A 26,121-nucleotide genomic window follows, 5' to 3' on the forward strand; every position below is an offset into this window, starting at 1 on the left:
ACATTATATGGCACAGGAAACTGTAAATTACAACAAGATGCCACTACATACCTATCAGAATGACCAAAATCCAAAACACTGACAACACTAGGTGCTGGAAAGAATGTGAAGCAATAGGAACACTCACTTATTCATTACTGGTGAGAATGCAAAGTGGTTTAGCAACTTTGGAAGATATTGATAGTTTGGCAGTTTCTTACATAACTAAATGTACTCTTAACATACAATCCAGCAATTACACTCCTTGATATTTACCCAAAGGAGATGAAAACTTATGTCCACACAAAAACCTGCACACACGTGTTTACAGCAGTGTTATTATAACTGCCGAAACTTAGGAGCAACCAAGATGTCCTTAGGTAGGTAAATGGATAAACAAACTGTAGCAAATTCATACAATGGTCTAATTATTTAGTAATAAAAAGAAAGGAGCTATCAAGCCACAGGAAAACATGGAAGGACCTTAATGCATATTGCTAAGTGAAAGAAGCCAATCTGAAAAGGCTATATATAGCATTCTAGACAAGGCAAAACTACAGAGGCAGTAAAAAGATCAGTGGTTGCCAGGGGTTTGGGAGAAAAGAAGAGAAGGTTTTATTAAGTGATGCACAGGGTATATTTTAGACCTGTGAAACTACTCTGCCTGATACTATAATGGTGAATAAATGACATTATGCATTTGTCAAAATCCTTAGACCCGGGCTTCCCTGGTGGCGCAGTGGTTGAGAGTCCGCCTGCCGATGCAGGGGACACGGGTTCGTGCCCCGGTCCGGGAGGATCCCACATGCCGCGGAGCGGCTGGGCCCGTGAGCCATGGCCGCTGAGCTTGTGCGTCCGGAGCCTGTGCTCCGCAACGGGAGAGGCCACAACAGTGAGAGGCCCACGTACCGCAAAAAAAAAAAAAAAAAAAAAAAATCCTTAGACCCATACAACATAAAGAGTGAATGCTAATGTAAACTATGGTCCTTAGGTAATAATAATATCAATACTTGTCCATTCATTCTAATAGAAGTACCACACTAATGCAAGATGTTAATAATAAGGGCAACTGCATATGTGCGTAGATGTTGGGAAAGGGTGAGTAATATGGGAACTCTATTATTACGTGTTCAGTTTTTTGTAAATAGCTTTTTAAAAAATGTGTATAGAAACTGAATGATAAGTATATGGTTGTTGATTATAATAGTCTCTCTAATTTTGAATGTGTTTGAAATGTTTATAGTAAAAATCACTAAAAAAAGCTAACAAAATCCTAGTTAGAAGACCATCCATATTTATATTTTAAATTGTTAAAAGTAATATGTGCTCAATGAATATTAGATATTCAAAAAATAAACAATGTTACCCCAAACAATAGTCAGATAAAATTAACATAAAAAGTCCACATTTTAAGTTTTTTGGATTTTTTGGTTTGTTCTTTCAAAGATTCTTCAAGATCAAGAATCTAGGCATGTTTTTACTTTTATAAATGTGTAATTTTCAACTTGGGCTTTTTTTCCTCACAAGAACAAAACCAGTTCTATTATTATTAAAAACTATTACTATTATTACATAAGCAATACTGAAACATTAAAGAAAAATGGGAAAAAAACCAAAAATAACTATATTCCCAACATCAGAACAATTATTTGTATGAATTATCTTCCAAATTTTTTCCCAACATTATTAACAACTGTTACACATTAACAATTTAAATATGGAATCCCTTAAGGCCAACCTAAACTTTCCACTCACTTTACCTTTTAAGCAAAATAATCCATTTAATTTTATCAGATCATCTACTTGCTGTGCACTCAGTAACAGGCTGGTAAACTGAATTAAGGGGTGATTTGTTTAGATTTCCCAGAGTCACATATACCAGATCATCTTACTTTATGGCCAGCAACCATGGTGTGACCCCTGGGGTGGGTCCCCAGCACCTGCAGATTCCAATTTAGGAAAACCATGCTATAGGGTCCATCACAACCGGAGCATGGAGACCACTTCCCCACAGAGAGACAGATGAGGAACAATGATCTTGCTCCAAAGCAACAATTCCAAGGCTATAAATGTTGACTACAGCACCAAGCCAACTGGGGCGTGATGACTCATCTGACAGCAGACATTGAACCAGCCAATGCATCACAGGAGGCAAGGGTGGGGGTGAAACTATGGCCTAGAATAGTGCCTGGGATGCAGAAGTAATAAAAAACTTCGCTGATGGGCTTTCTCTGCTTCTTTTTCTTTTCTCAAGCACCTGTCTCTACTGAGTGTAAGAGATGGCTTCATTTTTCTTCTTTGTAAAATAACAGATTTAGGATGTGCAATATCTGAATGACAGGCAGAGCTGGTAGAGCCAAGAGTGTCCCTTCGCTGCCAGTTTCACCATCAGTTAGTCTGAGCCTGCCCACACACGTGCGTGACACACACACACACACACAGAAAGAAGAGAAAGGAGGAGAGGAGAGAGGGAGGCAGAGATATGGGTGAGGCTCCCTGTGAGCAAATACCAGAAGCTGGAGCAAATGGCTATGTTTGCAGCACAGACCTGACATCCAGCCTGCTGCAGAGTGCAGGCAGACACAGAAGCTAAGGAAAATGCTAATATGATGCCCAGAGAAGGCCAGCTACAGCTTCTACTGGACTTGACCACTTAAGTTCCTCTGAATCAATCTATTTGTCTGCCTAGACTTTTCCTCTGTTGCCAGGCAGACCGATGTTAATTAATTATCATGGCCAAAACTTTCAACTGACATCTAAGTGGCCATATCCTGCAGTCATGGCCTTAATCTGCAATAAAATCTACCTAACTTGAAACTATCATTGAATATTCAATTGTTTTCTTTTTTTTTTTTAAGGAACATTTATTTATTTATTGGCTGTGCTGGGTCTTCATTGCTGCATGCGGGCTTTCTCTAGTTGCGACGAGCAGGGGCTACTCTTCGTTGCGGTGCGGGGGCTTCTCATTGCGGTGGCTTCTCCTGTTGCGGAGCACGGACTCTAGGTGCGCAGGCTTCAGTAGCTGTGGCACACGGGCTCAGCAGTTGTGGCTGACAGGCTCTAGAGCGCAGGCTCAGTAGCTGTGGTACACGGGCTTAATTGCTCCACGGCATGTGGCATCTTCCTGGACCAGGGATCAAACCTGTGTCCCCTGCATTGGCAAGCTGATTCTTAACCACTGTGCCACCAGGGAAGTCCTATTCAATTGTTTTCTGACAATATTTAACATGGCTGGTATTTCAGCAAAAAAGAAAAGGACAATATCCAATGGAAGCAAGAAATCTGAGTTCATATAGCTGTGCCCTGACACTTTTTAAGTTTACCCAGCACCATGTACTTATTCTTAGTTTTTCATTTAATTTTGAGGATTTTTCCAATACTTTTTCAGTAATATTGGTTTTCTTTGAAAGATGTACAGTCCTTTCAATCTATTAAGGAATCACTGTATTCAGTAAGTCACATAAATAAAAAATGTGCAGTGAAGCATCACAACTTCCCCTAACTTCCTCATTCACAAACACCATTCATTAAATAATTTAAAGCTTGAATCAAGTAACACAGGATCTATCAAACGCAATGCATATTTAAATAAGTTATGTCAAATAAAATACCGAACCACTACTTGCACAAGAAATTAATTTACATGATAGTTTACTCAACATAGGATTCAATTTAATTCACATTTTTTGATAATTTGTGCACTCAGTATATAAACATATCCCGAAGTGAGAAATTACTATGCACCACATAGTAGATGATTCCAGTTTCATCAAAGTCTTATTCTTCAGAGACTCATTTGTATTTTCCTTTTTGAAATCCATTTTTAAATGTCCTACCTATAAGTAACTTTAATTTTTTTACTCTTGATATATTGAAACTTTGTCTAGTTTATTTATTATCCTCAGCTAACCTTATAAGATGCCCTGTGCTCTGCTTCAAACTTGCTCACTTAGTTAAATCCTCCTTTTTCTAACAACCAAGCTATGCTGATCCAAAACTCTGAAATATTCTCACTAGAACAAAATAAAAAGACATTGTTTCTTTCGGAAGTATAGGAGTTTACATAGAAAATATCTGCTTTCAAGAACTATTCTCTTTCTTGAACTTCATGTCAGTTGCCTCACAGGACCCATGCGATGTGCCACTTGCCAAAGAACCCTGTGACCTCAAAACATCTCTGTGGCACCAGAGAATTTCTCTTCCCCATGCACCTGCCCACTCACCTGCCCGAAGAAAACTTAACCAGGCTTCACCACATACATCTTAGACAGACACAACCTAATTCATCAAATGACATACTCATTTTGTTTTACAGTCCTTGAAAAAAGTGATTTTTTTTTTTTTTACATATTTGACCCTGACTCACAGTAAGAACTGTTTTACAATCCAATATTGTCTACTCATTCATGCATACTTATAAAACAGAAACAAGTTGCATTAAACAATATTTTCCCTTAATACATTCAATACACTGTGATATCTTATTTATTCTATTTTTTTTCCCAACACTATTTCAACTCACCAAATCCATTTCAAGAACCCTCTAGGATCACAATCCACAGTCTGAAAACCATTGGAACATTTGAATATATAATATCCTACGTGAGTGAACTTGAGTGCCAGGGTAGCACTCAAGGCAGCTCTGTGAAGAGTAAATACTAAATCCACATCAACCGTGAATTATGTTTCCTTCCCTGCTTGCGAGAAACAAAACCAGGACTGCTTCTCCATGATTTCCCTTTTTGAACTTGTCCTCTACATAACCTAGAATCATACTGAGATGATAAATGTTTAGTGATATTTGTTATTCAACAGATGTCTAAGCTGCTGAAATCCCCCATGAATATTTAATTCTGAAGTTGAAGTACCTCAAGAGCTCATCCTGGAATTTTCCTCCCTAGCCCTCCATCAGTTCAGGGGCTCTGCACTGATACCCACTGTCCCTCTCTCTTTGCTTATTTAATATTTCTTGTTGCTCTCCACTCAACACATTCATTCTCAAAATAACCTTGAGACAGTTATCGTCCCCCTAATGAAACACACTTTAACTCCGAAGGACATAAAACCATAAATATATGGTTCTATTTCATGTCATAGGAGTAAGTCAGGAGAAAGAATTGATGCTTCAGAAATCAACAGTTAGCACCAGTTAGAATGGGCATCATCAGAAAATCTACAAACAATAAATGCTGGAGAGGGTGTGAAGAAAAGGGAACCCTCTTGCACTGTTGGTGGGAATGTAAATTGATACAGCCACTATGGAGAACAGTATGGAGGTTCCTTAAAAAACTAAAAATAGAATTACCATACGACCTAGCATCCCACTTCTGGGCATATACCCAGAGAAAACCATAATTCAAATAGACACATGCACCCCAATGTTCATTGCAGCACTATTTACAATAGCCAGGTCATGGAAGCAACCTAAGTGTCTATCGACAGATGAATGGATAAAGAAGATGTGGTACATATACACAATGGAATATTACTCAGCCAGAAAAATGAATGAAATTGAGTCATTTGTAGAGACGTGGATGGACCTAGGGACTGTCATACAGAGTGAAGTCAGAAAGAGAAAAACAAATACCGTATATTAACACAGATATGTGGAATCTAGAAAAATGGTACAGATGAACTGGTTTGCAAGGCAGAAATAGACACAGATGTAGAGAACAAACGTATGGACACCAAGGGGGGAAAGTGGTGGGGGGGATGGTGATGGTGGTGGGATGAACTGGGAGATGGGGATTGACAGATATACACTAATATGTATAAAATAGATAACTAATAAGAGCCTGCTGTATAAAAAATAAATTAAATAAATTATGATCACTTCCTCCAAAAAAAAAAATCAAGTTAGTAAATTCTAGTAAACTAGAAAATAGAAATTTCTAGTAAACTGGAAAACTTCTACTAGTTTATTTCTTAAGTACTCAATTTCATTATCTTCATTAATTACCTATAGCATTTCTTTGACCCAGGATCCATCAACTTTTTTCACTTACTTATATATAATTAAATTCTGGTTTCTTAATTATCTAAGCTTTAAAACATCCTTTGCAATGTACCACAAACGAGTTTTAACTAAAATTCTGCTTTGCTGGTCAGGGCCTGTGTTCAACATCTGATTCCACACCACCCAAGAACCCAGCTCAGTTCACAAAACAGAAACTGCAGTGAATCAAAATACAGGGTGGGATAGAAAGGGTGGGAGGGAGGCTCAAGAGGGAGGGAATATGGGGATATATGTATACTTATAGCTGATTCACTTTGTTGCACAGCAGACACTAACACAACATTGTAAAGCAATTATACTCCAATAAAGACATAAAAATAAACAAACAAATAAATAAATAAAAAACATTAAAAAAAAATACAGGGTAGGCAAGGTCCCCATGGAGCTTACATCTAGTGGACTCTCTTAGCTTGGCTACCTTTCAAAGACATTCACAGTATGCATTTCCCAGTTCTCTTCCCATTTCTTATTTATTAACTGCTTTAGTTAATACAAGAAATCAATTTGTCAGCCCTGCCTCTCTACTTCAGTGCCGTCACTGTGCTGTCCTACATGGCTAGACTCTCTCCCCATACTAGTCCAACCTGTGCACACCACCCTCTCCAAGACATGCTGACTGCAGTTCCTCTAGTAACCTCTCATCCACCAAAACCCACCCACTTTGGTTCTTTTCACATATCTGTGTTCTGTTTAGGTTGTAAGCTTTTCAGGAACAGAAGTCACTGCTTCCTAATTCTTATAAGACCCCTAATGGCTGATATAGTTGCATTTTCCCTGGTAGACAGCAGGTGAATCCTATTGACATTTACCTTTCCTTGTGTTGGTATTTTATTATCCCTTTCAATTATGGTTTTAATTTTTTTTAAATAAAACTTTTTAATACAGCCTGTAGTAGTGAATAAGAGATGATTATCTAATAAATCAGAACAAACATATATCTAGAGCCAAAAGGAACTGCACTGTTTATTCTTGTTACCACCTTTAGATAAACATGTTCCCAAGCAACAAGTAGGGCAGGAAATGGCATGGGGAGGGGGAGTCTCCTCAAAAGCAGATTACTACTTCCACCATGTTTGAAGTCTTGTCCCAGCCCTACACATTTAAGGACAAAAAGAGGAAAGTTAGTTTTCCCTATTCTCCAACTGGAGACAAGAGTTTAACAAGACTGCACAAGGACATAATTAACTTGGGATCCAAAGTCAAAATTAAATAAGAATTGTGTAGGTCTGTCTCATGTAGTTCAATCTAACAAAGAAAAAAGAATCTGAGAAGGCTAGAAGGTGTCTCCTCTCTTCTCTGACTGATGACTATCTCTTTATCGGGCCCAAGAACCATCTCTAGATGTTAGAGGGCTGGCTGTCACATCTGCTCCAGAAAATTCCTTTCATGTTGGAATTTTGAATTCCCATTCCCACTGGTAGAAGAAAAATAAAGGACCTCAGCAACTTTGGAAGTAGGGAATGGCTACTTCAGATGGCAGTAAATTATCTCAAATATCACACACATGAAAACACATACAAACAATTTGTAAGTTTTCATAGAAGTGGACATAAAATTCAATTCTCTGTTCATCCTTTGAAGTGTTTTTATAAACTTTAGCAGATTTGGGAAAATAAAATGCCATTAACAAAAACCTTTTCACGTTGCAGCATTTAAGAACTGACGTCACAGGTAAATACATTTTAATCCTCTTTAAGCAAATCATTTCATAGTCTCTCCAGATCATTTAAAACCTCTGCTAAAAAGATTGCGTCTATTTCCACAAAAACAGGATTTCAGAAATCTTTGCATCATTCTGCACACTATGGTTACTCATGATTTAAATAACAGAATGCACAGGATACTGATACCATATTACAAAACCATACCTGTTCAGAGTGGCCAGACAGAGCCGATTAGCCAAAATTCTTGCCTTAGATTATTTTTTTTCATTAAAAAAAAAAGAATAGATAAGACAACTGTGGCATAACTTTATTAGAAAGGATGACTAATAAATACAATGAAATTCAAATCACATTAAAAATACAAACCCATGGATTACTAAAGTTAATAGAATGCAACAAATTTGCTCAAATTTAAGCTTGGCGCAGAAAGGCAATGAATACAGCAGACCACTTAACGGTAATACTTCCAAAGGAATAAATTTTGGCAGATTCCCTAAAGAAATCCCAAAAGTATAGCCAATAAATAGTTGATGTTTTATTATTCCAAATTCTTCTCAACTAAATGCTTTAAAATTTCCAAGAATTTTTTAGCAGATACTAAAGAGAACCAAATTATCATTTCATTGTTATCCTATAAATGATAATTTGGATTTACTTTAAAATACTATGTTCCTAGAACAATGCTTGTTCACAGTAGGTGATTAATAGTTATCTGATAAATGAATGGATTTAATTATCAAGATTTCTCCTTTTAACCTTGACCCATATGCCCCAATATTTGTTACCTCAGAAATGATAAGGTCACATTTTCCTCCAAGGGATTTTCACAGGACTAGATTTGCTTCTTATAGTTTATAAAACATTACAAAAGAAATGAAACTCACCATGGGTTCTGTTGCTTAAACCATTACCAGAAATATATTCTCAACATCTTTAAAAGCTAAATCTGTTTTCCAGGAGAACCCTTATTATTATTAATACTAGTTATATTTTAACAGAACTCCAGGTACAATTATTTGTCCATGAAAACAGTGTGCTTACCTCTACCAAACAAAACAGTCCAGGCCTGGGTATGTGTATTTTATGATAGCCTCAGTATGCTATTTTTAAAGGAATAAAAAGAGAAACTGCTCAAAGACAACTGGATAAACAAAGAGAAAGCAAATTAAATAGCCAGCAGTTGGAGGGCGGGAAAGCAAGTAGGGAAAGGATGTTAGGCCTATAAATTAAAGAAGTTGCTGGCAAATTATTTACAGGGAATTGTTAATGGATTGGAAAGAAATGTAGTTAAAGAGTAAAGAATAGAAAGACAGTATTTATCTCAGCTTCTACCTCATCAACTCTCAGAAATTGGCTGGAGCTTGAGAGCTCGTGGCCTCCCACTCTACATCCCCTCCCACCCCACTGGAAAACAGGGAGCACACCTGGAATCACAGCTGCAAAGCCCTAAGGAAGGGAGGGGTGACTCTCCAACACCTCCCACCAGGTTCTCACTAACTTCCTTTTCCCAACTACTGGAGGCAGGGAAGGAAGGGCTGGGGAATCTCTCTCATATCACCACCGTAGTATGTTTACATACAGGCATTTCTTTTTTGTACTAAGTTTTATAGCAAGCCTATTTTTCCCTCATACAATGACAAAAAGCAGTACACATTTCTGTACCTTGATTTTCTCTTAGATTTATATCCTAAGGGTTCTGTTTAATTGGCTAATTTAGTCGTTACTGTCAAAGTATACGAAATTAGTTGTTACTGCTAATTATTTTCTATTGTAAGTAAATTTTCATTATTGTCTTAGGTTGGGACCACGGTTCCCCGATTGCATGCAGTACCACAACAAACTCATGGGGGCGCTGTGAGTCACTGAATCTTGAGAAAAACACAGCTGATGTACCTTACATCAAATTGGTTAGAAGTGGGTCATGGGCAAGGGGAAATGGGTTACCATGAGTGACTCAACAAATCAGGATTTATCCCTGATCTGGGGCGAGGATTGTGTTCCAGAACAAACTCAAGGTTCTTATAGAAAGAAAGGGCACAGACACTGTGTGGGAAATCAATATTACCCACTACAGGAAAAGTACCATAATTGGGATCACTGTAGCTGTGGGTATAAATCCTTCAAGGTTCTTGAAACACATTACTAATTTACACTGCTATCAGTAGCATAATGAAAGAGTCTTAGTACACCCTAATTAGCATAAGGCATTTTTTTAAAAATATTTTGGCTAATTTAATAGATAGAAAATGGATACCTTACTCATATTCATTTGCATTTCTCTGACCCCTGGTAAAGGTTAAGAGCTGTATTTATCCTTCAGCTAATCAACTGTCCTGTGTCTAGTGCTCACTTATCTACAGGCCTCCTCACCTTCTTCCCCCTTTTATCTTATAGATACAAACCATTTGGTTTCGGTTATATATGCATCACCAATTTACATCTATTGAGAAAAAGTTATTGTTGTACAATATGAATACCTACATTAAAGAGGAAGGAAGAGTTAAGGGAACTCTGAAAGACTAAGCAGAAAAAGTTAGCAAACTGATGAAGATTTGTAAGAGAATGTGGCTCCACAGAAGCCAAGGGAGAAGCAGCTTCAGGAAGCAAGGAGTGGCTGGCAGGGTCAAATATACCACAGTCCAGTAAAAATGACAACCACAGTGTCCTTTGGATTTGACAAGTGGTCACTAGAGTTCTAAGCTTCAGAATATATCAGTGTTAAATTTCCACAAGCTCAACATAACCATGTATTCATTCAACAGTCACCTGGCCACAAATATGTACCAGGCAGAGTGCTAGACATAAAGAAAGAGACAGAGACCGCAGTTTAGAGGAACCTGGATTGGAATGTGTGCACATGTACAATTTGAGGGGGGCTGGAGCAGTAGGGGTAAATTTAACAAGCGGTCAGAAAGATCATCTAAAGCCAAAAGATGCCCTAAGGAACGAGTTTCTCCTCTCTAACTAATTTAATAAGTAACTTCTTTAAAAAGTACAGTGTTTATAACATATAAAAGATGAAGTAATGAAATAATAAGTAATGAAATAATCCAAATAAACTAATAATTTAGGGCCCGAAAAGAAACATACAGGAACTAAGTTGTCCACGTTAAGAAAAAGAAGCAATCTAAATGTCTGAGCCTGAAGAAGCTTTAAAAATAGTCATTTCTGATTTCTGGTTAAGTTCAGCGGATGCCACAGCTGTGCTCCAATGACAGAATATGTTGGGGCTCCCCAAACTCGTGTCACAATGTATATATCACAGGCTTCATTTCAGAACAACAGATGAATGCAGATTTTAGGCAGGAAAAATTCTTTAAAAGATGAAAGTCTTATTCGATCACATAGCTGATACATGATCCAATTTCCTTTGGGTGAACTGCGGCAAACTGCAGATGTTTCTTTACTCAAAATGGAACCCACTCTGGTTTCACTTACATTTCATATGTAGACTGCTTTAAATTACTTACGCATAAGTATCACCTTCACCTGAGGACTTTTAGCCATAAATATGCTAAGAATAAAAATATGCAGAAGCAAGGAAAATATCTGATATAATGGTATTAATTTATATATAAATGGTATATATGTTATTACTGTATATTTTTAAGTGTGTTCATGTGGACATGGAAGGCTAAATGAAAAACAGTTTATCATCATAGAAAGGCACTGAAAATGTTTCCCATTTTAAACATTTTTTATATTGAGATTACTTCATTTTTTCTGCTAAATGTTATAATGTGATGATAATATCAACCATTTGCTGGTTTCTGTGTGCCAGGCACTATGCTAGGTATATCTCACAAGAGACTTAATCCTCATGAAAAAAAGTAAGGATTATTAATATTATCCCCATTATAAAAATGAGGAAACCATGGCTTAAGAAGGAGAGTGACTTACTAGGGCCACTCAGCATAAAAGCATGCACGCACACACACACAAACACACACACACTCACTCAATATCTAATACAGTATTGAGTGCATGAAGTGTGGTAGGTGACCACTAAGTGTTTCCTGAATAGGTCTGACTGGATGAAGAATGGACATCCAGATTCTTAGATGAGCTCCTTATGCTGTGTTGACTGCTATAATGGAGGCGTGTGCAAGTCACTCTGTGAAACAGAGAAAGGGTGTCTAGAGGAAACAAAGGGTACACGTGGTACCCACTAAGTCCTAACACCAAGCAGTAATAACCCACACACCACACAATATTAGCAGCATGCCCTCAGTAAATGTGAGCCCAGAAAAGCTGGGCCTCTGTCTGTTCCGTATTTCCAGGGCCTAGAGCAGTATCAGACATACAGCAAGTGCTAAATAAATATGCTGAATGAATATGTGAGTAAACGTTCCATTTCCTCTTTCTTCTCCACACCTCTTCTGGCCCATCACATTATGTTCTTTATATTTTCGCCTTGTTTTCTCCTCTCTACTCTTCTTGCCACTCTTTGCACATATGCAAAAATTGTTATTATCCTGTATTTACATTATGAGATTTTTAAATACTTATCCATCTATAATGAAAATTAAAAGAACACGGAATGTTTCCTCCTTAAATATCCACCAAGTGATTCTGTTTTCTCTAATAAAACATAAGGGTCATATCTGAATTTGTTATAGGAAGTTATAACTTTGCTTTAAATATACATTTAGCTCTCAAAGTGCTTTCCATCATAAGAATGTAACATATATGCTTATAAACCTATTAAATTTCTATTTATAATGGGAAGTTCCAACACAGTTACCATATGACCCAAAAATTCCACACCAAGGGATATATCCAAGAGAATAAAAACATATGTCCACACAAAAACAGGTACATGAATGTTTATAGCATTACTCATAATAGCAAAAAAAAAAAAAAAAAAAAAAAGGAAACAACAAAATGTGGTGGTATATTCACACAACTGAATATTTGGCAATGAAAAGGAATAAAGTACCAATACATGCTAAAATACAGGTGAACCTTGAAAACATACTAAGTGAAAGAAGTCAGTCACAAAGGGCCACAGATTGTATAATTCCATTTACACAAAAAGTCCAGAGCAGACAAATCACAGAAACAAATAGTATAGTAGTAACAGTTGCCAGGGGCTAGGGAAGACAGAGAATAAGGAGTGACAGCTAATGGGTGTGGGATTTCTTTTAGGGCTATGAAACTATTCTAAAATTACATAGTAGTTCCAAAATATATATTTAAAAAAAACTCATGCAACTCAATAGCACAAAAAGATAAAAATAAAAATCTGACTTAAAAATGAGCAGAGAACCTGAATAGACATTTTTCCAAAGAAGATGTACAAGTGGCCAAGAGGTACATGAAAAGGAGCTCAACATCACTGATCATTGGGGAAATGCAAATCAAAACCACTTCACACCTGTTAGAATGGCTATCATCAAAAAGAGGAGAGATAACAAGTATTGGTGAGAATGTAGAGAAAAGGAAACCCTTGGGCACTGTTGGTGGGAATGTAAATTGGTTAAGCCACAATGGAGGTTCCTCAAAAAATTAAAAATAGAACTACCATATGATCTAGCAATCCCACTTCTGGGTATATATCCAAAGGAAATGAAAACAAGATATCAAAGAGATATCTGCCCTCCCATTTCCACTGCAGCATTATTTACAGTCACCAAGATATGAAAAAACCTAGTTGTCCATCAATGGCTCAATGGACAAAGAATATACATACACACAATGGAATATTATCAGCCATGGGAAAGAAGGAAATCCTGCCATTTGCGACAACACGGAAGAACGGAGAGAGCATTATGTTAAGTGGAATAAGCCAAACAGAGAAAGGCAAATACTGCATGGTATCACTTATACGTTAAGAAAAAAAAAAAAAAATCAAACTCATAGAAGCAGAAAGTAAATTGGTGGTTGCCAGGGGCTAGAGGGTAGGAGAAATACGGAGAGGCTGGAGAAAGGATGCAAACTTTTACCTATTAGATGAATAAAGTAGGAGAATATAGCATAAAACATAGTGACTATAGTTGGTAACACTGTATTATACAACTGAAATTTGCTAAGAGAGTTGAACTTAAATGGTCTCACCAAAAAATAAAAAATAAATAAATATGCAAGATGATGGATAAGTTAACTAGCTGGCAGGAATCCTTTGGAATTCTTTCACAATGTATACGTATATCAAATCACTAGTATGTACACCTTGTCAATTATACCTCAATAAAGCTGAAAAAAATTTTAATAAAATTAGACAATAGTGATAGTTGCACAACTCTGTAAACATTAGAAAAACCAATGGATTGTACACTTTTAAAAGGATGAATTTTATGGCAGTGAACTATACCTCAATAATGCTATTTAAAAAGTGAATGACATTTTTAAAAGAAGGCATTTCCATACAATTAAAATCAACACTTTGAAATGGCATCTGGAAAATAACACATGCAATGCTTTGTTACAAATAGGAAACAACATAAATTGTCTGTGCAATTACACTTTCCTAGCAACATCTCTTGTATTTGAGCCTAACATATTACTGTCACTGCTGAAGAGAAAATTCATTTTTTAATACACATATTAATTCCTTAAATAAGCCTGCTCTGATCAATCTCATTCTAGTAAATCTACATCCTATGCTACCGGCTTTTTCACTAAGATATTTATCTTCATATAGAAAGTTTTGGAATTGGTTTCAATATTAAATGGAGTGACAACCTATGGATTTCTGCATCTCCAAACATTAGTTTGACACAACTTCCTACCTATAAGTTCAGTCATGTAACGGGCATTGACAAAAAATGTATCATATGTCCAGCTCCAGATCCCAAAGACCTGGTACTCTCTTTCAGAGCTGACTTTCTAGAGAGAAAAACAGGCAAATAATCAAATCAGCATGATGAACACCATGTTTTTTACAAAAATCACAAAATCTCTGATGTGGAAAAGTCCTTAAAAAGCTAGCTACACCATTCCATGGAAGCAATGGCTTACTCCCGCTGCAAGTTACGTGCATGGTACCAAGTAATGACACATGGCCCACGTCCTCAGCTCTCTCACATCAACATTAAATCCAGTGCGCTCTCAACATATATTGTACATCTGTCCTGGCAAGGTAAAGATTTTGCTTAGAAAAGCCACCTCACATTCTTTTTTGAATAAAATATGGTGGCAGTTGTTGTTCATAACTTGGTCTCAACATTAGCTAGAAATGAGATAGATGAGAAAATTAATATTTAATATCAAGTATCATACATTGTGCTAAATAGTTTACATGTGTTATCTTATTTAATGCTGCAAATATGCATATGAAATAAATATTGCTTCCATATTATAGACAAGGAAAAGCACAAAAGAAGCCAAGTGACTTGCTCACAGCCATGTAGCTAATAAGTGACAGCACTGGGACTGAAAAGCGTTGCTCTGATTCTGAAGCCCAGGTTCTTTCTACCACACCAGGTTGACTGCTGTTAACGTTAAATCTTCAATGAACCTACATAACGTTAAAATGTTCTAATGATTAAAGATTATACATTATCAGCACTGCACATGTGTGAATAACACTAAACTTAGCTGAAGACCAACCCTTCTGTTTCTTTAAACCAGATTTAATGTTCAGATTATTTGGATAAATTGGGATTACTTTAAATTAACATATGTTCTGACAGAAATGCAAAACACAACCTCAAACAAGAAACAAGTCAGCCTAAGCTGTAACTTAAGGACTTAAAGTGGGAAGAGTATCTTGCAACTGACATCTTGCTTCTCCTCTCTCCTCCCCTCATCAGCGAGTGTCACAAAACATCATGCTCAGCCAGTCACAAATACTCACTGAATTCTACTTTCATTAGAACAGTCTGAGGCGCCAAGGAAATTATGGGAGAAAAAAAAAAAAAACATGCATCTAACAGTTTAAACCTGACAAATCTGAAAGTTCTCACTCACTTGCTACTACTATCCCTTGTTCAGGCTTATTCAGGATCTCTATTTTCTTTCTTTATCCCCTGAGACTGGGCTTTTTCAGTCCTTGCTTTACTTTCCAAACTGTCCCTAAAGTCCAGACTTCCTGTTCATCATTCCCTACTTGCCCCAAACCCAGGGTAGAGCTTCCCTTAAGCTCAGAGATCGCTTAAGAAAAAAATCTTTTTTAAATAATCTATTTTATCTTTAGGGTACCATCTAGATATACTCTCCTGGTGATTCTGACAACAATTCAATCACACCACCTTTCCTGGATCAACCAGCTTATAGGTTCAATTCAATTTTCTCATTGAGCCAACTGAATTTCCTCTTCAATACCTAATTCAATGTTCTTTTTTTCCCATAACTCCCTGCTCCCAGATCCTCCAGCAACACCCTACCAGTCTTATCATTTTCTTTTCTCACCAGTAATCACTAGGATGATCTCACCACAAACATGACATTTACAAAACATCTGTGCAGCATAAGAAACACCTCAGAAAGCACTTTTCTAAGCCACTGTCTGCCTTCAATGCAGAAATCAATGTGGAAGAAAGATCTCTCATCTGCATTTTGGCCTGTTATATTACGTGAAATTACCCAAGTATTTATTTCACTTCTGACAAGTGCAAGTTACGACCGTCACTTTTAACAAGATTTATAGACCGCTGACCTAAGCCAGTAGAATCAAAGTACCGGCAGATACATCAATAAAGTCTCAAAATCTACACTGCCGGTTCAGGATTACCCCTAAATGGCAGCCTAATGCTTCCTTGTTCCTTGGTTCCCAGATCATAATAGATAATTATTTATCTGTTTAAAAGTAAAAAGCTAAATCAAAACCATGCCACATCTCCTAATCACTTCCTACCAAACAGACTTAATTTGGGGGACAAACAAACCCATGCTTTAACATTCTATTAAAGCATTTCCACCTCAATCATCTTGTCTGTGGAGTATGATAATAACACTGACAAGAACCTGTTAAAGTGAAGCCTTGAAAAAAGCTGAAGTTATCTGGATTACAAAGATCCTGCCTAAAGCAAATGAAAATAATGTTCCATTTTTAAATTATGTTATTATGCATTTTGTCCATTGGCCCACATGAGAACCCTACAACGCATATACAGCAAATGCTACTCCCACTGTTTATGAAAATAGGGTCTAGGACAAATGGCTTGTACCCATGCCACTAGCTAGTGGCAGCAGCAGGACTAGAATGAAGTTCTACCTCCTGACGCTGTCTGCTGTCCCCTGGATTACCCAGTCCTAAAAGTCAGTACAACCAGGCCAGAGTAGTTACGTTTGAAGCCTGATGGGAGAAATATTAAAGAACAAACTTGCGGTCTCCATTCCCTGGCTCATTCACTCCACAGATAATGAAAATCCTCCTCCATATAATGTGCTTAGTAAAATGTAAGCTGGTTCATGTTCACAATTACTGAGTATCCACAATGCAGTCATTAGAATACAGATAACCTTGGCACCTAGAAGTTTATATTCAAAAGACTAAGTAAAATCTCATAAACAGAGACACACAGTGAGTACTCTCTGTGACTGCAGAGGCATAGACAGGAGTAAAACAGCTACAAGGCAAAGGACTGTCTTCGACTGCTGACAACACCACAAGCTAGTAGAAGCAAAAAAGATCCTCCCTTAGGGCTTTCAGAGGGAGCATGGCCCTGCCGACACCTTGACTTTGGATTTTGGCCTCCAGAACTGTGAGAGAATAAATTTCTGTCATTTTAAGCTACGAAAAAAAATTATTTCATATCTACATACATACATACATATATACATACACACAGAGACACACACACTGAAGGAGTATTAAGGCAGGCAGAGAACATCACATTTAAGATATTGTTAGCACAGAATTGCAGGACTAACCATGTTAGGATCTGGGTGGAATGAAAAAAACACCAGCTTAAAAATGGGGTTTAGGGCTTCTGTGGTGGCACAGTGGTTGAGAGTCCACCTGCTGATGCAGGGGACACGGGTTCGTGCCCCGGTCCGGGAAAATCCCACATGCCGCGGAGCGGCTAGGCCCGTGAGCCATGGCCGCTGAGCCTGTGCGTCCGGAGCCTGTGCTCCGCAATGGGAGAGGCCACAACAGTGAGAGGCCCGCATACTGCAAAAAAAAAAAAAAAAAAAAATGGGGTATAAAAACTGGAGTAGAAGGAAACTGGAAGCATTAGAAAGACTCAGCTATTTCTCTCTAAGATGACCAGGTGGATGAGGATATAACTGAACAAATGAGAACACAAAGAGAACAAGCTGCAGAAGGAAGAACTTTGTCTTGACACGCTGAGTCTGAGGGGCCCGCAGCACATCCAGGTGGTGATAGGTAGCAGGCTGGTGAAAATCAGACGCAGAGCTCAGGAAAAGGAGGTCAGAGCTGGAGCCCTGGCAGCAGATGTTATCACATAAGGAAAGCAAAAAAAGTAAAGGGAACAGTAAAAGGACTCAGAAGGAATCCTTGCACACTACCAACATTTAAGAGAAGGATAGAGGAAATAAGGAAGAGGGATTCAACAACAGTGCATACTGAGAAAAAGGGGCCATGATGCAGCTGGGATCCAAAGGAAGTAATAACGTTAAAAAAGGGTCACGTGAGGAAAACCAGGATTGCTATGCAGTCAGTACAAGCTTGCAAATGTCCCTTCCTATCATCTATGTTGACATCATTTTTTCAATAGTACACAACTTTCTCAAATCTTCCCCAAATGGTGTACGCCTTAAAAATTCACACCTATTATCTCTTATGTTGACAATTTTTAATTGTCCCTCATATTTTCTGCAACCAACTTTTAAAACAACTGGAATCTCTTACTCCTTTGATTCTCAGTGTTACATAATAATTTTTTCATAGACGGCACAAAAAAGTCTGAAACAAGTTCCAAAACCACAATATTTTAATTGCTTTCACAATTCATTTTGATCTGCTTCTCCTTGCTAATCTCTCCCACCACTCCTTTTGTATTTGTTTTGTTTTGGGCCGTATCTTTCATTCAGACATTTTAAGGAATAAAAAATTAAATAAATGAAAAAAGAGAAAATTCTCAAAGCAAAGTAAAATCAATTTACACAGTTTCCATTTGAAAGGGGATAAATACACTATACAGAATACTCATTTCACGTATCACAAACACGTATCAGTTTTCTAAATTAAATCATCACTCTTCCTGTGTACTAAAGAGAGAACTGAAGCTGGGTCTTTCATTTGGATAAACTCCAGTATATGTGTACACATGAGGGAATACTTTTGGCATGTCTTTCATAAACTAGCAAGCAGTATGGCTTTTTAGATTTGCGTGAGGAAATACAGAAATTCCACTACTGAGCAATGTGTCTGACTTCCAAATGAAAGGGGTCATTTTGTGTCTACCCACTTTTTCCCTGAGTAAAGTCAAGTTTCAGGGAAAGTACTATCAATGTAGCAAGGTTATGTCAATTGTGCATTTCTTCCCAATATTTTCATACCGCCCAACATTGAGAATCACCCCAGGATGGTTCCTCATCCTTCACAAAATACAAGATGCTCGCCATTATACCTGATAATCACCCAAATCAGATAAACCAACAACATAAAAAACGTCATGTTTTGGCATTTTAAAAATACTATTAGGCATAGAGACTTTCACCACAAAATCTAAAAATTGGAAGTGAAAAATCTGTAATACTTAATATAAAATAATCTACAAAGAGTTAACTATTAGTCTTATCCTAGCCTTTTCCCATCATGTTCCATGTAAAAATTACAATTAGACAAATTACTCTAAAATGAAAGATTCAAAATCTTAGAAAAGTAGGGCTTATTTTTTCTTCTTTTATGCATACACTCCTCTGCAATGAAGGAAAGAGGTTGGAAAAACTGACAGATTATCAGCTACTCTATGGTACCTTACTATTCCACAATTCACTTTTTCTAAAGCAAATCACTTTCCTTACACAGAGTATTGTACATGAGTGTTTTGCTGTAACACTTTCTTCAGCATTATAACTGGATTCTTGATTATAAAATCAGAAAACTGCAGATATGAACAATGGCATATTCTGAGGAACCAAACATTCCAGTTACCTGTAATCCTACAGAGAAGGCTCCACAGTACCAGAAATATCCAGGCCAAGTTTAAATCCATCTGGCCAAAAACAAAACCATTAAAATAACCACATTTCCATTGTCTGTCCTGCTATAATCCTGCCCCAAGGGCCATTAAGATTAACAAATATTATGGAAGTCACTACACTTATACGAAACCCAGCCATGAAACTCAGAATATGGCAGCTGCAAAAGATGAAGCACAGATTCCTTGAACTAGAGAGCCAGGTGCTCGGCAACTGGTTTTCATTTTCAGGATGAAAGTCAGCAAGAAGCAGGTAGCTTGGTTGGTAAGGCCAGATCCACTTGAGATACACTCTGAGGAGGATTAGATGCTGGGCAGAGATTCAGCAGGCTACAGGAAAAAGGAAGACTGGCAGAGCTGCAAACTGAACCAGGTGGGCAGCAGGTGCAGCCATGGTGAAGCTGGCACCTGCCAAGATGCTGAAATGAGCAGAAATGACCATCCAGACAAGACAGCGGGGATGGCTGGGGCCAGAACAGGTGGCATCCACAGCTCTGACAAGAAACAATATTCAGGAAAGAGATCCAAGACTTAAGTAACCCCCTTTCCTTCACGCTTTCTCATCTGTCCATAATAAACATTTCATTGGTGCATAATATTTACTGAATGTGGCTTAATAGCCTGAAAACTTTAATATTTCTCTTTATAAATCTACAGAAAAGATTTACCACTCTACATATACATTACTTGAATAAAATTACACTTGGCACCAAAGCAATACTGAATGTAAGCTTTATTATTTTTTTCTTACATAATTGGAGAAATGCTTCTTAAGCATCACCATGAACACGATTAACACTGTGCTCTAAGAAATGTTAATAATTGAAAGCATGTTTGTTAAAGCAGCTTTTCAGTGACTTCAAAGTTTCGTGGTTACCTAAGTTTTCTGCATGCTCAGAGTATCTTGATCATAACTGTCATAGGAAGCAGTGTAAAAGGTGGTTATTGCTAAGCCATTCTCCTCCAAGAGACAGAAAACATGTTCTGTTCTCTCAGCAACCCACTCCTTTCTAACAGGACAACCCCTCAATTACTATCTGTGGAAAAGGAAATCCAATGGAAATAAAGATACTGTTAAAGGGCACGATTAAGCTCATGTAGACTATCAGAGAGAGGTAGACAGGAGTACTCAGCCAGCCCAATTTAATTCCACTTTGATGAGTGCCAAGGCTCCCATATTTAAATTAACACAAGTCTAACTGCTCTTATACATGTCTCTGAAGAAGAACCTTAAAGCACCACATTCCTCATCTACCAGTTCCTAAATTAATTACAGTTCATTTGAAAGATACAATTATTTCTGCTCATTTAACTCAAATTCTAATGAATAACTATAAGAACCAAATGAATAGTGGAAGTAATTACACACCCACACCTTTGACTAGGTTGCCCAGCTAAACAAGCAAAACAACATTAGTGGAATAAGCAACAGTGAAGTAGCTCTTGCAGGGTAAACAAGCATCTACAGTGAGTTCCAGTAAACCAAATAAAACCTAGGTGCAAATTAAAATACCAAAAATAGCCTAAAACAATAGTAGTTCTCACTAAAAGCTGAAGGATGACCAAGTAAATAGTGCAATAACTACAGAAAGTCTTTCAAATTCCTTAAACTTGTCATTGTTCCTCCCTTTTATTTAACTCCTTCCCTGTGCCATCAAAAACTGGTAGCAAAGTGGACCCTGAACACACACAAAATAGAGACTGGCTTAAAGTGAAACACAGCAAATGGAAGGCAAGAGTACCTCACCCTTTCCAAGATAGTTCAATGTGGCCTTGGCATTTAGGGTTATCTTTCATACTAAACAACTACTTTATCTCCAGATCACAAGTGCATCATGACAGTATACTTCCAACTGAGGTCTGTGGCCACAGAGGGTAGGCACCTTTAAGAAACTATGTGCTTCCCAAATGAACTTATCTATGAAACAGACTCACAGACACACAGAACAGACTTGCAGACTTGTGGTTGCCGGGGCGGGGGGCGGGGGGGTGGGGGGTGTTAGGAGTTGGGGATTAGCAGATGCAAACTACTATATAGAGAATGAATAAACAACAAGGTTCTACTGTATAGCACAGGGAGCTATATTCAATATCCTGTGATAAAACATAATGGAAAAAAATATGAAAAAGAATGTATATGTATGACAGAATCACTTTGCTGTACAGCAGAAAGTAACACTTCTACCACTCAGATAGGTGCTCTTCTTATTTGTGTCATGGATCGCTAGTGTCAGGAACAACTGCTTTAAGAACAGAGGCAATACAACCAAGAATAAAGTTTGTGAGAGAGACAAGGCCATCATCAGGACAAGCTGATTCTGAAGAACTGTACTTTCAGTCAGGAAAACAGTGAGAAAATGAATCATCAACACACACAAGATATTATCAACAGTCTTTGTATGAGAGAAAATGTCATTTCAGCAAAATAACATCATCCATTGGTTAAATGTAGTCTAAAAGTTTTGAATTGGTTTCACAGTATTATTTATATTTAATGTGTAAACTGACTTGCTTTTAAGATTGCATGAATAAGCATAACAATTATAGTTTCATGCAGGTATATTTTTAACTATCATAATTAATAATATTAGAGTCCACTAACTTTTTTTTTCTTTGAAAGAAGTCCAGCCGTACAAGGTTGAGAAACAATCTCCTAAAGGTAGAGGAAATACCTGGCCAATTCCACCTTAAGGTGATGAGAGGAAGTGGACAGTGATAAGAAAGAAGGGATGGCCAAGATGTTGCTGGGCAGGTGGGAGGAAAGAATGTCGACAGGCTTAGGCTCTCTCCACCCAATCAATTCAATCAATTCGATTCAATGAGTAAAATTCCATTTCTGCCTTTTTTTCCCCCCTCTTTTTCTCTTCTTTTCTTGGGAAGGGAGGGTCTGTCTATTCTTGTAAAGACAAAGCTCTACTCAACGATGGTTCTTTGAATTCAAAAGTATAAAAAGAGAAAGTAAAGGGGGGAATTATATGAGAAAGCCATTTTGAAATGTTTCTTTGGATATAATCTATAAAAGGAGAAAATTAATAAGCAAAACTAGCCTATAATTTCACAACCCAAATTTTAAGACTGGCACCTGTTAAAGGAACAAAGTTCATAGAGTAACATTTGATAAAAAGGGTGGAGATTGTGAGTCACACAGCATGAACTAGAACCCAATTCACCTGTATCATATATTCTCAAATACCACTCACCAAATGTCTATATGGCATGTAACAAAATGAACAAATAATCCTAATGGTAAGATTTTTATAAATGCTCCCTCATTTTACAGGAAAGGTAGGACCCAGAGATTAAGTTATTTGCTAATTATCACAGAGCATTTGACAGCACCAGAACTTAAACTCAGGTCTACGTTAAGTCACTATGTTAACTCAGTTAACTGTCACCCATTTTCTCAGAGTGGATATGAATGTGAAATGCAATAATTCATCTTAAAAATATGGTAAGTATCTTACATATATTATTTAAAATTCAAAGTTATTGTTATTTTAAATTATTTAAAATTTTAAAATTGAAAGTCAAGGTCCTCATTTATAAGTATCCTTCAAAATACTCTACTAAAGAAATGCACATCCTGAACAAAAGATTAAGGAGCATATGTGACTCCTACTGGAACAGTAAAGCATGTATTACCCAAGAGAGCATGCCAAGACTTTCACCAGAAAAGTTATTAACTAGGTTGGAAATAATATAAGATGCTTAGAAATGCACTGATGATTGTCAGCTCAGGAAAGTCTTATTAAGAAACCATTAACTATAAATGAAAATGACAGCAAAGTGCTACAAATAAATCTGAAATGGATAATGGATACACTTATTGAAACAGCACGTATGGAGAAAGGAAAGGCATAGTTTAAGGTTAGGGAAAGTGAAGGCTTCCTAGGGCAAAAAGGAAAAACAGTCAGAAGGGGCAGGACTGGGAGAAGGAGGGCTCCTTGGTGGATCTTTGGGATGGAATTAAGCTGGCTTCAAGTCCTTTAGACACACTCCGATCCTCCTACAGGAGCAGCTTCAGAGAGCAGGCATTTAGCAGCTGCAGCCTAACCTCAGAGCATCCTCCCCAAGGGACAGAAGGTCACTTGGAGCAGCACCATCATGTGACTTCAAGGGTTTCTCAGCTCCAGATCTTTCCCATTTGGAAGCTAATGTTGGGAATTCATTTAACAAGGAATAAAACATTTTCTTTCTACTACAAGAGAAGTAATAATCAAATGTTAGTTAACGTAATGTACTCTCATCACAAACCTAAGAATCCTAGAAAGACAGGTTGTATATTTAAACGTACAAGTTCAAGTTCATGAGGCAGGGTCTGTATGTTCAAGGAACTTACACTCTCCAGACTTCTTCACTTATGAATGGAAGAACAAACCTATAAAGATGGGAATCACCTGATTTTTGCAAGGTTAGATTCAATCATAGTAAAGTTCATAATATTACTAGTAAAACGATGCACATTTCAGAGGTTTTATCACATATGGTAGACCATATGGTAGCTCCAGCAAGAGTCAGCCTGGCATTCAACACTGAGACGGGGAAACTCTTTTTGAAAAGGCATCATGCTCCCTAAGATGCAGAGGCTAGTCAGAGACCTCAAGTGGGATTTGCAAATCGGAAAGAAGGAGAGTTCACATTTGTGTATACATAAGATGGACAGAACTGCAGATAAACTAGTAGTTTTCACAAATCAGTAAATACTATCATTACCAGTAGCCTCAAATTCAGAAATTAAGTGAATTAGACATAGAACATTATTTCCTTTACCCTGGTTAAGTAACACAAGTGATAAGTAGATGTTTTCACATTTGGGATGGTAAAATAAAAAGCATTTGGGAGCACACTAATTTCAAGACATTTTGCTAAGATTCAACCTTAGTACGAATACATACTTCCAAATAGCGATCAGATGCTAACGTTGTCTTACTTTCAGACACATGCACATCTCCATCATGTTGTTACTGACCTTGCACTTGACATATCAATGATGCTTCCCCTACCTATGTCCTGGGAATTGCTAGATGGATCACCCAAAGGCCTCTCCACCTTAACAAAAATATCTCGCTCACCTATGGGAGACCAGAATTTCCAGGGGTTCGTTTCAGAGGCTTTCAGAAACCTTTATTAAAGTGCAAATAGGTCCTGGGGAAGGTAACAAAACAAATTAAGCCTTATCATTTAGTCAGTCAATTCTCTGTAAGAGAAACTAGAGTTTCTTTTACTAAGACTCTCGTAGGTCCTAGTAATTGAAAATGAAGATCCAGGGGATGCAGCTGAACAGGAGGTGTGTGGGAAAGGAGGTGGGAGAACCTCCTAAAGGCAGTCTTTACTTTCTATAGATCGTCAGAAGTTCTGATTGGTCTTTAGCCACTGAACTCTCATCCCCAGTGACTGGACCAACACCAGTTACGATGCAAACCAAAAATTAAGTCGCACAAAAATCTTGTAAAGAGATAAGATCCACTGGTGCCGCTCTGTCTTCATCTTATTAAATCGCAAAACTACAAATTTATACATGTTTTTAAAAGGCCAATTCAATGACTGGTTGTGCCCAATGAAGAGCCACTGAGGTACATAAGAAATTAATCATTTTCTTTGAATATCACTAAAACTAACTTCATTTTTATCCTTAAGATAATCTCGAATCCCTCCTTAAGGACTTTTTTTTAAGTGTTCAAACTAGGTACAGTAAAATAACAAAAAAGACCAATAGTCCCCAACATTTTTCCAGGAGCGTTATACGAAAAGATGACTTTGAACAACGTTCCTCAGGATATACTCCGGGGTCTAGTAGAGAGAGACCTTTCCCTTCTCTGTAGACTTGGGAGTAAATAAGTCAAGAACACCTACGAACAAATTTTATTGGTCACCAGCAGGGGAGCTCTTCAGCTTTTGTCCCCAAACCCATTCAAACAAAAGAAGCTTCTCTTCCTCCAACCCACCCCTCAGACCCACACCCCGGGGGGACTCTCCAGATCCCCGCGCCCTCTCCACCCATTCCCCGCCGGGGGAACTTACTCCTCAGCGCCCCGATGAGCAGAGAGCCGTCCTTAATGAGCTCTTTGATGAACTTGTTGGTTCGCTCCAGCTCAATCTCGTGACACTGCAGGCGCTCCCTGAAATCCGGGCTGTCCAAGTAGGAGTCGCTGAACTCCAGAGTCGGCAGCCCCATGGCACAGGCACTGCCAGCGGCCGCCGAGGACACGTCCGGGCCGGCGGTCAGGGCGGGGACAGCCGGCGATCACGGCCGGCTCAGGGGACGCGCGATCGCGGGGAACTAGCCGGGACGCAAGGGGACGCGCAAGGGAAACGGCTCCCGCCCGCCGCGCCGCCTGCGCGGGGCTCCGCGGCGCGCGGACGCCTCCGGGCTCAGGCTTCTTCCCCGGAGGCGAGGCGAGCGCACACA

At 38.0% G+C, this 26,121-nt stretch overlaps 1 protein-coding gene across 1 annotated transcript in view; it reads right to left on the reverse strand.

Annotated features, from left to right (window-relative positions):
• The window catches only part of ARHGAP42 (Rho GTPase activating protein 42), a gene marked incomplete at its 5' end in the record, with an annotated part of 286,720 nt that extends 260,833 nt beyond the window's left edge, over nucleotides 1-25,887 (reverse strand). Inside the window, one exon of the mRNA XM_082661159.1 lies at nucleotides 25,734-25,887. Coding sequence (XP_082517285.1) covers nucleotides 25,734-25,887 — 154 coding nt within the window. The remainder of the gene's footprint in view (nucleotides 1-25,733) is intronic.
• Between the last annotated feature and the right edge of the window lie 234 nt (nucleotides 25,888-26,121).

Source organism: Grampus griseus (assembly GCF_964374135.1).
Source record: "Grampus griseus genome assembly, chromosome: 8".
Lineage (NCBI taxonomy): Eukaryota > Metazoa > Chordata > Mammalia > Artiodactyla > Delphinidae > Grampus > Grampus griseus.